The sequence below is a fragment of the Mustela nivalis genome (assembly GCF_964662115.1).
Source record: "Mustela nivalis genome assembly, chromosome: 1".
Taxonomy (NCBI): Eukaryota; Metazoa; Chordata; class Mammalia; order Carnivora; family Mustelidae; genus Mustela; species Mustela nivalis.
The window spans coordinates 170,116,883-170,132,112 of NC_139020.1; the positions used below are offsets into that span (position 1 = coordinate 170,116,883).

General features: G+C 45.2%; 1 protein-coding gene and 1 long non-coding RNA gene across 13 annotated transcripts in view; one reads left to right on the forward strand and one right to left on the reverse strand.

The window, feature by feature from the left end:
• LOC309863696 overlaps positions 1–10,689 on the forward strand; it is a 38,094-nt gene extending 27,405 nt beyond the window's left edge. For 2 of the 3 annotated variants that reach the window (XR_014311183.1, XR_014311185.1), the window contains one exon: positions 9,607–10,689. This is a non-coding gene — a long non-coding RNA (uncharacterized lncRNA). Of the gene's footprint in view, positions 1–6,317; positions 6,470–9,606 lie in introns of those variants that run through there. The other variant, XR_014311184.1, reaches the window with a different exon arrangement.
• Positions 1–15,230, reverse strand: part of ITPR1 (inositol 1,4,5-trisphosphate receptor type 1) — a 327,977-nt gene that overhangs the window by 6,030 nt on the left and 306,717 nt on the right. For all 10 annotated transcript variants that reach the window (XM_082728673.1, XM_082728677.1, XM_082728669.1 and 7 more), the window contains one exon: positions 2,645–2,806. In XM_082728673.1, the coding sequence (XP_082584799.1) occupies positions 2,645–2,806 (162 nt within the window). The remainder of the gene's footprint in view (positions 1–2,644; positions 2,807–15,230) is intronic.

Below are 15,230 nucleotides of genomic sequence, written 5' to 3' on the forward strand. Positions count from 1 at the left end.
TCTAATCAACTGTTCTTGGCAATAGTAGGAAAAGTCACACCACCAACCAGGTTTTTAACTTCTAACCTTGACAAGAACTTTTTCTCCTCAAATTGGTATTTTAAGAAAATCACTACCAAAGAGGTCAATAGCAGTACAAATTAAAACCAAAGACATTCACATTTATAAACTATCATTGCTCTATTCTGCTTTTTTGGACCAGAAGATTGAAAAAATAGCTCAGTGATGAAGCAATTTATGTGTTTCCCAGCACTTTTACCAGTGAATGGTATTCTTTCATAGCAGTTTTAAAAAATATCTATCACAGAGTTTCTTGCTCATTAATCATTTGTAGGCTTTTATTTTTTAATTCAAAAAGGTTTTTTTCTTCAGAGGGTAGGAATTCTTACAATTGCCATTTAAGAACCAGCAACTCTCTACCATATCTGCCTGATTTCTTATGCAGAACAATTCAAGAAATTTTTATGATTGCTATTACACCAAATTTAGTAAAACTGAAAAATTTTTAGTAAGTTGATTCTTAAACAAATGGCCTTAAAGCTTTGTTAAAGGTTACATAATCAGAAAAAATGCTGACTAATTCCTTTTGAAAGAAACACATTTCCCCCAATAAAAGCAGCTGTGCTGAGTTTTTCCTGGGCACCTTAAAACCCAAGCAGATCAATCCTGGTAAAGGCACTAGAGATTATATTACTGGTTTCCTGGTACTTCTTTTTAGCTTATAGTGTCTTCCAAGATAAAATGGTTCATATTCATTCAGAGGGGAACGTTAAGACAAAAAATGTAGAAAGGGCCCAAACCAAGCAGTTTAAACCATACTGGCTTTAATGTCACTTAATGAACCCTAGTCCTTACGCAATGAATATTTACATATTTTGTTTAAGCTGAAATTGAGGCTTAACGGGAACAGTTCTACCTTGTATTTTAACAATGCCAAGTTTCTACTACGCACAGCTGTGTAACATGGCCGTGAAGGTATCCTCCACAGGGCTCAAGTGTGGGAGGCAACCTCGGAAACTTTAAGGCTCTTAAAAAAAAATGAGTAAGAATTTAAACAGCCAATCTGAAAGGCAAACCAAGGTACAGTGACAAAACAAATGAAAACAAAAATACGTACGACAAACAAAAATCAAACCCACACAGGAGGATCAGGCACTGTCCTAGAGAGTTGGAGAAGCTTCCCAGGAGCCTTTTGTACACCTCGGTGCTCTCATCAGTACGAAGAGGGAGTGAAGAGGGAGGACCTCTGTGGTCTCAGATGCCCTCCTTCACCTCAGATGCCTTCTGCAAATTCCTCAGCTCACCTCACTCCTGTGACCATTTTAATGAGAGCTCAACAGTTCCTTTAGTGAAGTCTGTCTTAGATCAGTTTCTGGAAGGTTTTTTAAAACCTCCGATTTAACTAAGATTCTTGTGGGTTGTTGATGTTAGGTGGCCACCAAGCTCAAGCGCTAGAGACAGCCTTCATAAATAAGCCTTTCTGTTGTCATTAGTCTTTTTTGTTTGCATTTTAATAAAAGTCAAAGAAAAGAACTTTGAGACCAAGTGGTGTATGTGGGGGTATGGTTTGGAATAATTCAGTTGGGAAAGATAATTCAAAGTAGATTGTTAAAATTGCTCTGAAGACCACTGCCAAGAAGAGTTTATTCTAGATGGGGTATTCACTAGCTGTGTACCTATGAGTAAAAAATCACCTGTAGGTCTGCCTTGCCACTTACCTCCAGGGCAGCCTTGCCTGACAACTTTTGCCATGCACAATTTATAATCTTGTCTGTGGAGCTGATTAAAACACTCAGAAACCCGTCCAGGATGCTGACCTGTTCCCAAGTCTGTGCCGATTATCCTGTCAGCTTTGGTACAGCAGTTGCTCACCCCCCCCCCCCCCCCCGCCCCAGCATCCTGTCACTGCAGTAACTACCCAGTGACTGTTCATTGTAAAGGGATCAAAAGGAAGAAAAAAAGTACATAGAGTTTGGTACAAATCTTAAGAGTTTGGTACCCCCTCCTTTACTTCCTTCAAGTGGCAAGTGTTTACCTTAGGGATAGAGAACAGGATGGAGCGGTACTTGTGCAGACTATTATGCTCTGTGGGAGCAGGGTTAGGTCTAGATTGTGGGTTCATCCCCAGCACCTGGCATAATGCCTGGACTACGATGGCCACTCAGTACAGATTTGGCCAATGAATGAACCAAAAAGAGTTTTCGCACAAGTATGGCTTATCCTGGGATGCTGAATTTAAGTATCTTGAGTGAAGAGTTGATAGATCTGAGGGCCAGAAAGCAAAACCAGAAATAGCTTTTAATCTGTAAGTAAAGTAAAAAGAGTATAGCTTTACAGGTCCTGTTTTCTGTACAGCCCTTCACTGAAGTCATTTGCATTCTCCCATTTTCTGGTTTTGTTTTAATACTAGCAGCACTGAAAGTAGTGTTATGGGCTTACCCTATAAAAGTGCAGTGAAGGGGACTGGAGGGGAAATGGGGAGACTAGGTGACTTTGTTCTCTGTGCCCTGGGTTCCCTTTCTACATCCACATGAGGGAAACGTCCGCCTTAACATGAGCACTAGTAATTTTGCCTCAGCAAATCTGGTATGTCTGGTAGTGGTGTGTGTGTGGTTAGGGGGCAGATGGGTTATCTTTTCTTTACCTGATCCTTTAATTCTGACAGCTGGCCGGAAAGGTTAGTGACCAGCTTCATGGTGGACTCCAGCTTCTCCTGCAGGTTCCTTAGCTCATTCTGCTCTCCTTCAGAGTCACTGCTGACCAAGGACATGGCTCTCATCCTGGGGAACCAGTCAAGGTTTCTTTCCTAGAATCCACATTAAAAAAAGAAAAAGAAAAAGTCATTTCTGGAAATAGAGACAAGAAAGGCAATCCCAGGGGTGCCTGGGTGGCTCAGAAGGTTAAGCCTTTGCCTTCGGCTCAGGTCATGATCTCAGGGTCCTGGGATGGAGCCCTGCATCGGGCTCTCTGCTCAGCGAGGACCTGCTTCCCCCTCTCTCTGTATCTGCCTCTCTGCCTACTTGTAATCTGTCTCTCAAATAAATGAATCTTTAAAAAAAAAAAAAAAGGCAATCTCACCATGCTATCTTTTCTTTGTGACATCTTTTATAAGGCTATCTCTGTTGTTACTGAATTGATGTGCCATGCCTTTTAAAAAACCATTTAGTGAATATCTTTTTTTTTTAAGTGAATGTCTTTTTAAATTGAGTATTTTTTTTTTCAAAGATTTTATTTGTCAGAGAGAGAGAGAGCACACAAGCTGGAGGAGTGGCAGGCAGAGGGAGAAACAGGCTCCCCTCCGAGCAAGGAGCCTGATGTGGGACTCAATCCCAGAACCTTGGGATCATGACCTGAGCGGAAGGCAGACGCTTAACCAGCTGAGCCACGTAGGTGCCTCTTAATTGAATATCACTGAATTCTCTCAATTCTTTTTATTTTTTTATTTTTTTATTTTTTAAGATTTTATTTATTTATTTGACAGAGAGAGAGATCACAAGTAGGCAGAGAGGCAGGCAGAGAGAGAGAGAGGAGGAAGCAGGCTCCCTGCTGAGCAGAGAGCCCGATGCGGGACTCGATCCCAGGACCCCGAGATCATGACCTGAGCCGAAGGCAGCGGCTTAACCCAGGCGCCCCTGAATTCTCTCAATTCTTAGAAATCACTTTTGACCTAAATATGGTGCCTGGTGAGGGACTGGGGGAGTGCACACCTGAGTGGCTCTGGCAGTTAAGATTCTGGCTCTTGTTTTCTACTCAGGTCATGATCCTCGGGTCTTAAGACTGAGTCCTGTCTTAGGCTCTGTGCTCAGCGAGGAGCCTACTTGAGACTCCCCCCCACAACCAACTCAGGTGCTTTCTCTCTCAAAAATAAATACATAAAATCTTAAAAAAACAAAAAACTAAATACAGGGGAAAGGGTAGGTTTCTGAACAACTTCCCTAATCTATAAATAGGAATGCAGCCACTGCATTACATGGCTAATGAGTGGTGGGTGGTAAAATATATAGCACATAAAATTTTCCATTGAAGTCACTTTTAGCTGTACATTTCGGCGGCACAAAGTGCAGTCACACTGTTGTGTAACCATCACCACCCTCTACTCCTCGGGAACTTTGTTCGTCTTCCCCATCTGAAACTCCATCCCCATTCAACACTAACTCTCTCACCCCTGCCAACCACCATTCTATTTGCTGTCTCTGTGAATCCGACTGCTCTAGATACCTCATACTGTGCTGTGTATTTTTAAAAAGCATTATACTTGGAAAATCATTTGCAAACACTCTGGAAGTGAAATGAATTTTGAGATCCCAAGTGTTCAGGCATTTACCGGATATGCGTATGTGTGCTTTCACTTGGTAGGGGATGATCAGGAGGCTGAAAATGGGGAATGGGCTTCTTGTTCAGTTTCCCTCATTGTCAGCTTTTGGAAATACTGCTCTATTCTTGTTTCCTTTTCCTTCCAGTTTGGCATCATTGATAGGTGCTATCGGTTGGTATAAGAAAGGCCCATTCAGTCTCCATCCTTTCTTTTGATATCTACAGCTTATACCTGAAAATAGTTTTTCTCAACACTGGTTAACCAATGGGCCAAGACTCCTCTTCCTATCTTTCTTGTGCCCACAAATGCCTTTTTCCTCAAAAGTATGCATCGTGTATAAGTTCTGTACAGGGAGGCAGGAATGAACAGTAAAAGCTAATCAGCACAAGTTAAGGGGGAAAGTGGACTCAAGTTCACATCTATCTGGTGTCATTTCTGACTGGGACCATTTTGATCTCCTCAAAAGCAACCATAACTGACATTCTAACACAAATCTTGCCCATCCCCTTACCCCCTGCCAGTATGCTAGCACACCCCTCCCCCCGCTATATTGCTAATGTGTATACACCAGAGGTCAGCAAAATTTTTCTATACAGTATTTTCTGATAGTAAATATCTTTGGCTTTGTGGACCATATGGTCTGTCACAATGACTCTGCTACTATAACCTGAAAACAAGCCACAGGCAATACATGAATGAGTGTAGCTGTGTTCCAATAAAACTTTATTTACAAATGCTGGTGGCAGCAGCCTGGGTTTGGCCCATAGGCTAGAGTTTTGCCAACCTCTGTCATAAAATAGAAGGCATCAACATACTTAGAGTCAGATACAAAATCCCACAAGACATGTCTAAATGTTAAAAATTAACCAAGACAGTCTAGCAATATTGAAGCCAAATGAGAACTAGTTGAAATTGAAAAATATTATGGGGGGTGCGTGGGTGGCTCAGTCATTAAGCATTTGCCGTTGGCTCAGGTCAGGATCCCAGAGTCCCAGGATTGAGCCCTGCGTTGGGCTCTCTACTCAGTGGGAAGCCTTCTCCCTCTCACAGTCCCCCTGTTTATGTTCCCTCTCTGGCTCTGTCAAATAAATAAAATCTTTAAAAAAAAAAATATTACACGAATAAGGCAGACCACACTGGCAACGTGACATCACCCCTACTTTAGAGTGTTGGCTTAAAATATCTGGGGAATCTGTAAGTAGGAACTCACTAGCCCTTTAGCATCATGAGTGCAGAAACCACCTTAGTGCAGTAACCAGAACACGGCAGACACTTGCTAAGTATTTGTGGAAGGGAGGAATGATAAACCATCTCTATTTCCTGCATGAGCCCTCAGAGAAAATGATTAAATGGTGAACCTCAGTTGCTTAGAATAACTGCCGGAGGAGAAAATGATGATCTCTACCTTCCTGTACCAAATACCCTATGATCAGCACTTCACATGTGTAAGCCCATATTCATTTTGACCAATTTCCCACCACAGTGCAATGGGCAAAAACACCATTCAATGAAATACTCCATTTCAAAGATGACCGACCTAAAAATTTAAGGTGTTCCCATGTCTGTAGTCCGTTTTCTGCTGAGTGTCTACAGCAAAGCAGAGGAGGAGAACAGACATTTGAAAACATTTAGCTTGGTGTTGCCACTGAAAGGCAGCAAAGGTAACCTGTCACTGATTATATTCACTGCTCTTGAGTCAGTCCTTCAGATATAGTCATACCTTCCCACCGAAGAAACATCCCTTGTTCAGTGTCTGTCCAAATCTAAGGGAGGAATGAACCGAACTGCTCAGAAGAGGGCACCTACAGGGGACGGGTGGCTGGGGGTTACTCGCACTGGGGCGAAGCAGCCCATGTTGGGCTGAGGGAGGGTGTGGGCCCGGCTGGTGAAACTGTGAGCCGTGCATTGGCAAAGCACGAATGCACTAGGATCACAGAGCACGAGGCCGGCCCGGCAGTGAGAGGCCTCACCTGTCCACAGGCACTGCTCTCAATTTTTGCAGACTGACAGCCCCCCACTCCCACCGCCAGGAGAACAGCTTGAAGAGGAAAGATCCAGCATCCTCTTTACACTGTACGGCTCGGAAGAGCAGAGAGACACACCATCGATTGGGACGTGACAGAATGTCATGCCAAGAAGGAGTTCAGAGATCATGGTCACAGTTGTATGTGTGGTGCAGAAAACTAAGCTCTGAAAGGGAAAGTCACTTGTCCCTCCCTAGGGGGAGGGACCTAACAAATTCTCTTGTTTCACAGAGGGGCCCCCCAGAATATGTGGTGCTGATGAATTATAAACTGCTATTATTGAGTTTATTTCGGGGTGAAATATTTGCTAGTTCTTTGGATTCAAATCAAAAGTATAAGCATTATTTTAGTTCCCTGGAAGGAAATATTTTAAAAACAACATATATTCAACATCTGCTTCAGGGGCACTCCTTGTGTGCATGGTGCTGAGGATTCAGCAGTCAGCCAGCCAGGCCGCCCCTGCCCCCACCCCGCCACGCTGCCTCCTGGACTTCTTTCAACTGGAAATGGCTTTCAAACCCAAGTATGAGATAGGGTTCCTGCCGTCACAGCACCTGTTGTTAATGAGTGGACAGACATTTAAAAAGGAGAAAAATGCTATAACGCAGGTTCTGCTCTGTCAAATGAATGGCAGAGAGTAGGGCCACAGTCAGAACGGACCAGCAGTGATGACGGCTGACTGGAGCTCTCCTGGGGAAAGCCATGGCCCCACAGGAGGGTTGGGGCTTGGCCAAACTAAAGGCAGCATCAGGGCATTCTCAACCAAGGGGGGTGGCACAGGGAAGAAACCAGTTTGCCTGGAGTGGGGGATGAAGGCCTACAGGTAGAGGCAGCTCAGACTGTAGAATGCTGTAGAAGAGACTGAAGTGTGGGATAGGCGCAGGAAACAGTAACCAGGCGCAGAATGAAGAGGGCCTGGGTCAGCTGGCTGGCCGAGAGGAAGAGGAGGAGAGGTGATCTGGAGTCCCTGTAGGCCTGCCTGATGAGATGCAGGGAGAGGGACAGATGCAAACCACTTCAGCGGTAGGGCAGTGAGCAATCTCCTGTAGCTGCTTCACTACCAATGTGCAAGTTAATGGGAAACAGCCTCATCCCGTTTGAGAATGCATCTGAAATCTAGCTCTCAAATCTTGCGATGTTCCTTTGCTTAGCAAACCCCCCATAAAATAGAAAACACAGATTTCCAAACAGAGTACGCATTAATGAAGTCTTCAAAAGAGTACAGAAAACTGATGCAAGAGTCTACACACAGCTTAAAGCTCAAGCAATAATTTCTTTTCTCTGTTCCAATAGCAAGTAACCAAACGACCACAGATTCCCACCTTCTTTCATGATCTATTCGAACAAATGCAAAATGCACAGACTTCACTTAACAGTTGTTTACTGAACATTTCTAATTTCTGTGCCTGGCCTCGGGCTGAGTGCTGAGGGTCTCATGACAAGCAAGACCAGGTCCCTGCCCCAGGTGCTTCAGCGCAGACTGTGGTCATGGGGCAGTCACTTCTGAGGGGCTCCCGACTGGTGACTGCCTAACGAGTACCTGCTGGATGAATGGATGGGGTCCATCAGAGTAAAGATGGCTGCTACTGGCATCTGTGCTCCTCATCTCAATGGCTAAGAAGATGCACTCAGATCTCCTTTGTCTTTGCTTTACTTGTGCTTCTCTGCACGAGATACCTGTAATCCTAGGGCAGGAAGGCCTGGCCCTGAAGTACATAACACCAGACAGAAAAGAATGCATCTTTTTTCCATTTCATTCGATGGTAAATTATTTAAAAATATTTTTTATATTAAAATAGGCCCTAAAACTGCACATGAAACTGAATCAAATTTTAAAAATAGAATTCAAAAACAAATCCATGATTTAAAGGAAATATCATATTTGCCCGAGGCCACTTTGGGCCATAAACTCTCATCCTAGGGCTGAAGCTTCATTCTCCAGGTCAGGAGAGTCCTTCAGTGCTGAGCTGGGAAAGGAGTTCTCGTCTAGATATTTACTGGCTACCACCATACAGGTTCTCCCCCAGTGCTTTCCTTAGACTCTAATATTTAACAATGAGACCTAAAGTGGAGGAATCCCACTAAAATCCTAAAGCATAGGAAACCAGCTCAACTGCAGAAATGCAAGTATTCTGGATGGCATGTATTATTATTATGTATTATTGTATGTATTGTTAGCTTTTCTGTGCTGAGGTAGGTAAATCCCCAAATCTGAGCTCCTCAGTGTTGCCAGTATTTTAATTAAATAATCTTCCTGGGCTGTTAAGTCAAATCTCAAATTACCAAGGAGTACCTAGTGGTTAAAATTAACTAGCAATTCTAGCCAAACTGTTCTCTCAGCTTCCATTTGATTTTGTACCCAGCACAGTAAGAAAAGCTTTGCTGCAGGATGAAAGGTCGCTCACTGACAGGATCCCCCATCTATAGAGAATCTGAATCTTGAAGGGAAGATGTTTAGACGCTCCCAATTACTAGTATAGGAGTAGAGAGAACACCTGAATCCAGTGCCTTCGTACCTAACTTTCCAATGAGATGCTATGCTTGCTTGAGTGCTACTGGACTCCAGTGAAGCTGGCTGTATACGGCTCTCCAGCTAGTAGTGTTTGCAGAATCCTGCCTCTACGTGTACTAAAGATCGAAACCATGCCTCAGTGTTTTGGCTTCTGTGTTTCTTGAGAAAATCATCTACAGCTATGGCATTCTGTCTATAGACGAATTCAGCGTGTGTGTGTGTGTTTAGGGAGGTGGCTTTGGGGGAGGCTGTGGGTTCACCGAGCGTCTGTCAGTAGCATCTGTCACTCTGGGTCTGAGACATCCCTCTGTGCTTCCCTGGCTCTCCTTGCTGCTGGCATGTCGCATACCAATGTCATTAGGCACTGTCTGCCCTGGTCCTCCTGCAATCCAGCCAGGGCAGTTCCCGTCACAGCAAGCGCTTCCTCTGTCAGAGCAGACAAACTGACTGAAGCCACAGCCGGAAGCAGGCTGACCACAAGTGCTAAAGTTCTGGTTAGTTCTTTTCTAGGTAAAGTTGGAAAAGTCCCTGCAAAGGCAAACATTGAAGTTTTAGACACGGGGGCGGTACTGACCTCTTGAAATGTCCTTGACTGGAAAGAAGGAGGGTGTGTGTGTGTGTGTGTGTGTGTGTGTGTGTGAGAGAGAGAGAGAGAGAGAGAGAGACGGAGAGACAGAGAGGAGGAGGAGAGGAAGTTGGATTGTATGATGCAAATGCTAATCATTCTGAGAAGAGGTTTTTTTTCTTCTTCCCAGGTTCAACTGAAGAAGCTGTTCTAAGAAAGATGACTGAGGTAATCAGTCACCTTCCTCAGAGAAAGTCCACTCAGGTAGAATTTTATTTACTATGTAAACAATGGAACATTTATTGCCGAATCCCTTGTTCCTTTATAGCTAAGCTAGAGAATTGAGATTTCTTGGTGGGGGGCATGAAACTAAAAGAAATGGTCATGGGAGAGAAGGTGGGTCCTGGATAAAGAGACCAGTGGCTTCTCTATCTCCTTCACAGCCCCGAGGAGAATCAAAAAGGTAAAGACTGTCCCTTTAACTCAGATGGCGTATGTGTTTCTCTTTATTTTACCAAGCAGGATGACAAACCGGGTTTTCCCAGAAAGCCTGGGGATGCGCAGAGGATAGGAGTGACTAGGGAAGGGAGGAGGGCAGGGGAGATCTGAAGATCATCCTTAACTTTTCAAAAGCAGGAATATAGGACACTTAGTAAACTTTAAATTTCTTGCCCCCTTTATGGATGGGGATAAGGTTATTTTTACTGAAGAAAACTAAAATAATTTACTTAAGAGCTCACTTTTGTAAGATCACAGCAAAAAACAAAACCCAGAATCTGTTTGTTGCTTTAGGTGACAAATGGTGATAATGATCTCTATGCTCAGTTAGTTTACAATTGCTCTTTATAGCAAATATTATACGCTAAAAACAACTACACTAAGAAATGGATCCCAACTATGGACACGGTAAAGAGATCAGGGGTTGGGGAGAGGGAGGGATGAGGTGGAGCACAGAGGATTTTTAGAATGGTTAAACTACTATTTGCTGCTGTAATGGTGGATACATGTCATTATACATTTGTTAAAACCTGTAGAAGGTGTAACACCACGAGTGAGCCCCAAAGGAAACTCTGATCTATAGTTAATAGTAATCTATTTGTTCATCAACTGAAGCAAATATACCAGAGTAAAAAATGTTAATAACGGGAAATTATATATGTATGTGTGTGTGGGGGTTCAGGCAAGGAGGGATTAGTATACAGGAACTCTGTGCTTTCTGCTGTTTTCATGTAAACCTAAAACTGCTTTAAAAAATAAACTTCATTAAAAACAATGGGTCCCAAATCTGGAATTTGTTGACCAGTCCCAAATCCAAGGATCTACTTCCCCTCAGTTCCAAAGTACAGCAAACTCAAACCACATACAGCATCCCTACACTTTACAGGTGCCTTTCTACAACAGCCTGGTGACATTAATTTATAGGCAGGAAGAGGGATGGCCTGAATCAGGAGCTAAGGGCTTCGGGTCACAACGCCCCAGTGTTACAGGACAGCGTGCTAGGGAAGACGTCAGTTCACCGACCGGGGTCTCTGTTTCTGATTTTTTTTTTTTTAAGATTTTATTTATTTATCAGAGAGAGAGAGGGCGAGAGAGCGAGCACAGGCAGACAGAATGGCAGGCAGAGGCAGAGGGAGAAGCAGGCTCCCTGCTGAGCAAGAAGGCCAACGTGGGACTCAATCCCAGGACGCTGGGATCATGACCTGAGCTGAAGGCAGCTGCTTAACCAATTGAGCCACCCAGGCGTCCCTCTGTTTCTGATTTTTGAGAAAGAGATCATGGGGCTGCCACCATGGAACTATCATAAGGGTCAAATGGGTGTGAGAAAGTGTCCCAAAAGCTGGAAAGCATTATGCAAAAGAATTATAAATCAATGTCATCAGCCTAAGGTCACAAAGCTAGTCTAGAGTTGGCCCCAGGATGCAGACACTGGCTGCAAGTGTAGTGCTTGACTTCCATGCTGGTTAGTTCCTTCCTTTCTGTGGGATTCCATGTTACAGAGATTTCTCTTTGACCAGTGCAGCCGCGTGAAGGTCACCCACAGTGCCCCCAACTTTAGGTGTCGGGGAGTGGGGTCTGCTCTTGAGCTCGGAATGACATTCCCCAACAGGCCACATTATATAATCGTCAGCTGGGCTGGAATGACCACTTACCCTTCCCAGACTCAGTTAATAGTTGTTCTTGGATGATACAGTGTAACAAAGACGGGCCCTTGCCAGTAGAGAGAACCGCACCCATTTCTGATGAAATCCCTAAGAAAAGCCAGCTGCAGAATCACTATTTTCAGTCATTCTAGGCCCTCAGGTGAAGTGATTTATGGGCCCCCTCAAGATTGAGAAAGCAGTGCCTGCCCCGCAGAGGGGCATGGCTGGGTACTTGGCACCTGGGGCTGCCAGGCAGAGGAAGCCAGAGGTCTCAGAAGAGGAAAGGTGGGGCTGGCAGCCACTCTCGGAGTGAGGCAGGGTTGGCCCAGTGGAGACTCCCAATAGAGAACAATTAGGGTAACTTGCCCTTCTCTTGAGCTGGTTCATGACATTTTGCTTATACAACTTCCCCTGCATTTTCAGTTAGCTAAGAAATCTACCAGAATGTTCCCAGAGGTTAGGTATGGGATTTTAGCAATTTCTGTTGGTTTTCCTCTATTCCTATCTGGATTTCATGACTTTTCAACTTTGATCTCTTAGTATCTTTAAGACAGTAATGGTTCTTGTTTTTTGGTAAGCCTGCTTAAACAGCTTTCCAAATTTCTTTGCTGTTTTTGCAGGAAAAGATACTTGGCATTTACCTTTGAACCTACAAACACATACACACCCGTTAGCCTCACTCCTAAGCTGCTTCACATATGACAGTGTTCCGCCGAACAGTGTTTCTCAGTCTGTGGGTTTCTATGCTGGCAAACTCTTGACTCAAGTGGTTTTACTGAAGGTCAGCCCTGCCTAGATAGACTCAAAGAAGAGAGGAGAAAGTCCTCTCTCTTACTGCTCACGGACTCCAGCCAGAGCTGGGAGCCAAGTCACCAGCACCGCCACACCACCATGGGGAAGAAAGGTGCCCCACAGCTTGAGTTTTTCAGGGTGAGAGAGGTCATCAGCTGTTCCTCAGTCCTTTCCAGATTCCCTGTTTTGTACACCTGCCCCATGCACTCTGACCCTGAAGACCAACTCGAGTTTTCCCATAGGTCTCCCTCCTGACACCTACATCCGTGCTCTTGACAAAGACCCCCTTTAGTAGTTCACAAACTCCCACCAGCAATTTGTGAGTTGCTTCACTAACAGGTTACTCTAAATATGGTGTAAGAGACCCTGTGGTTCAACTTTCCTTTACAGGTGGTCACACCAAGGCCCTGAAAAGAAGTGGGTTTGTGAAAGGAGAAGCTGAGAGCCTTGTCCACCTGTGTAAACCGCCCCCCCCCCCCACAGGACTGCACCTAAATACCAGTAGCTTTTGATTCCCACATTGCTTAGCAATATACTCACAGGCCTCATTACCAAGAGGCATCTTGGACTCCTGAGCATAGGTACGGTTGGTCCTTGAACATCATGGGGGTTCAGAGGCACTGACTCGCGCACAGCGAAAATCTGCAGAGAGCTTGTGACTCCCCCAAAACTTAACAATAGCCTACTACTGATGGGAGTCAATAGTCAGCATATCTTGTATGTTCTATGCGTTGCATACTGTGTTCTTATAATCAAGTAAACCATATCAGTTATGGTGTTTAGATTCCGGAGTAACGAAGGAGTTTCAAGTGCAGTTAGGGTGTCTGGGACCACAGGCAACAAGGCAGGCAGCCCAGTGGGGTCAACACTGGGGCAAGGAGCTGAAGGCGGGTCCAGCGTGTGACAGGGAGAAAAACACATTTTTGGAGTTACCATGTCTGCTGAGTTGGGGGAACTGTGTAAGCAAATATTTATGTACAGATACAGTGTGTACAGACATCCATGGACTAACTCACAGTGGGGAGACTAGCACTGGTGGCGAACACAGACGCCGGTTGCCTCGATCCAACAGTTGGATTGATCCAACAGTTGCCTCGTACAACGCTCACATACAGTCCCCTTGGGTAGACCTCAGTCCCTGTGCTCTAAGTTAGCACAGAAATTCCTCCCAGGCAGATTATGGCTCGGCTCCACTCACTGTTACCAACAAGTGCCCCACACACTCTCTGTGAAGGTCAGAATGTGGAAAATTCAGAGGACGGTGCAGACCCCGGGGTCCCAATGCCAAGTATTTCATGATAAGAAGAAGGCACCTGTGAAGTGCACAGCAGGATGAAGGGGCAACTTCAGAGCCTCTAGACTAGAGGGCAGAGCCTGTGATAAGCCTGGGCGGGGAAACATAAGCTCACCCTGTGCAGCTGCCACCGACAGGAACCCAAGCTCAAATGCACAGGGTGGGGCGAAGCACGTCTGGCTGGCTGGGAGGCCAGTCCAGGGCTGCTGACACTCTGTTTCCAGCCACCAAAAAGCCAGCGCCAAATCCCTCTCTCCACGTCTCCCTTGCTCTGAGAGTCTCGAACTCTGCCACGGTGCCAGCTAACTTCAGAAAGCATGCTGGGAATCATACCAGAGCAGAGGGCCTCCCAGGCCAGATCCTCACGCACAGCTAAGTGCTTCTGGAGCCCAGGGGACATTTTAATCAAGGCGTGTGGCCCCCCAAGTCAGGCAAGAGAAGCTGATGATACAGCACTACCAGTGCTAAAATCTACATCCCAGAAACTTCTCAAGGCCCTCCCTTCCTCCCAGCATCCTCACTGGAATTCCAGAATAAAAGTCCAAACCTGTTAATTGTCCATCTGCATGGAAGCAAGGGCTTTCCTGTCACTTTATCACAGCCAGGAGCCACCTGCCTGCCGGGCATATGGTGAAGCACAGATGAAGATGGGCAGGGGAGGTGGGTGCACAGCTTGCTGGCCAATCCTGCACTCTTAAGTTCTGCCTTCTAGGGACCCCAAATTCTCACTGCCTGGGGCTGAGACCCTTCAAGTTGGCCGTGTCCAGGCAGACCTTCCCTTCTGGGCTCCTACCGTCACTGCCGGCACCCCTCCCCTGCAGACTTCCAGGGCCTTGCTTTTATCGGATTAGGAAACACCAGTCATTCCTGCTGGGGGGGGGGGGGGTTGTGTCCAGAGCAATTCCCTTTGGTCTCTTTACTCAGTTCCTCAGGGCAAAATGCTCCACCCTCACTTTGGAAAGTGCCTGTCTGCAGACTTCCTAGCAGACTCTCTCTCGGGTCAAGAAAGGTGCAAGACTTGGGTCAGTTCCCCTTTTAAAAGAAGGCAGTGACTTGTAGGTAATTCAGTTCCCATTTTGATCTTTTGCCCTTGTTAACACATTGCTCTCTGACTATGCTTGCTTCCCAGGTCTTTTTATCAAATACAGACTAACACAAGTGCTGAGGCCACATGCCCTATGGCTTTCGAATCTTCCTTATGGACGTTCAGTAGTGCTCTATTTGCTAAGAAAATATATTTGCTTGGAAAATTTACCCAAAAGGAATTTTCCAACCAAAAAGAGCTCTGTCTTTCATGGCTTTATTGATGCAAATGGACTAAGGCTTACAGAAAAGCATTTTCCGGGAATGCAGGCTCCTAGACTGGGCCCTCCTCTCTGAAAAAAAGGCACTAATTTCTAAGAGCGTTTTCACTGGCTGCCATGATACTACCTTTGATTTGGAAAATTGTTTCTTTTGCTTTCTATACAACTAGTTTCTGAAGAGATCAAGTGAATTAATACAAGATGGAACAAACTGGAAAATCTCTAGTGGAACAGTGTGTGAGCACGAGACAGAGAGAGAGAGAGGGAGAAAGAGGGAGTGAGG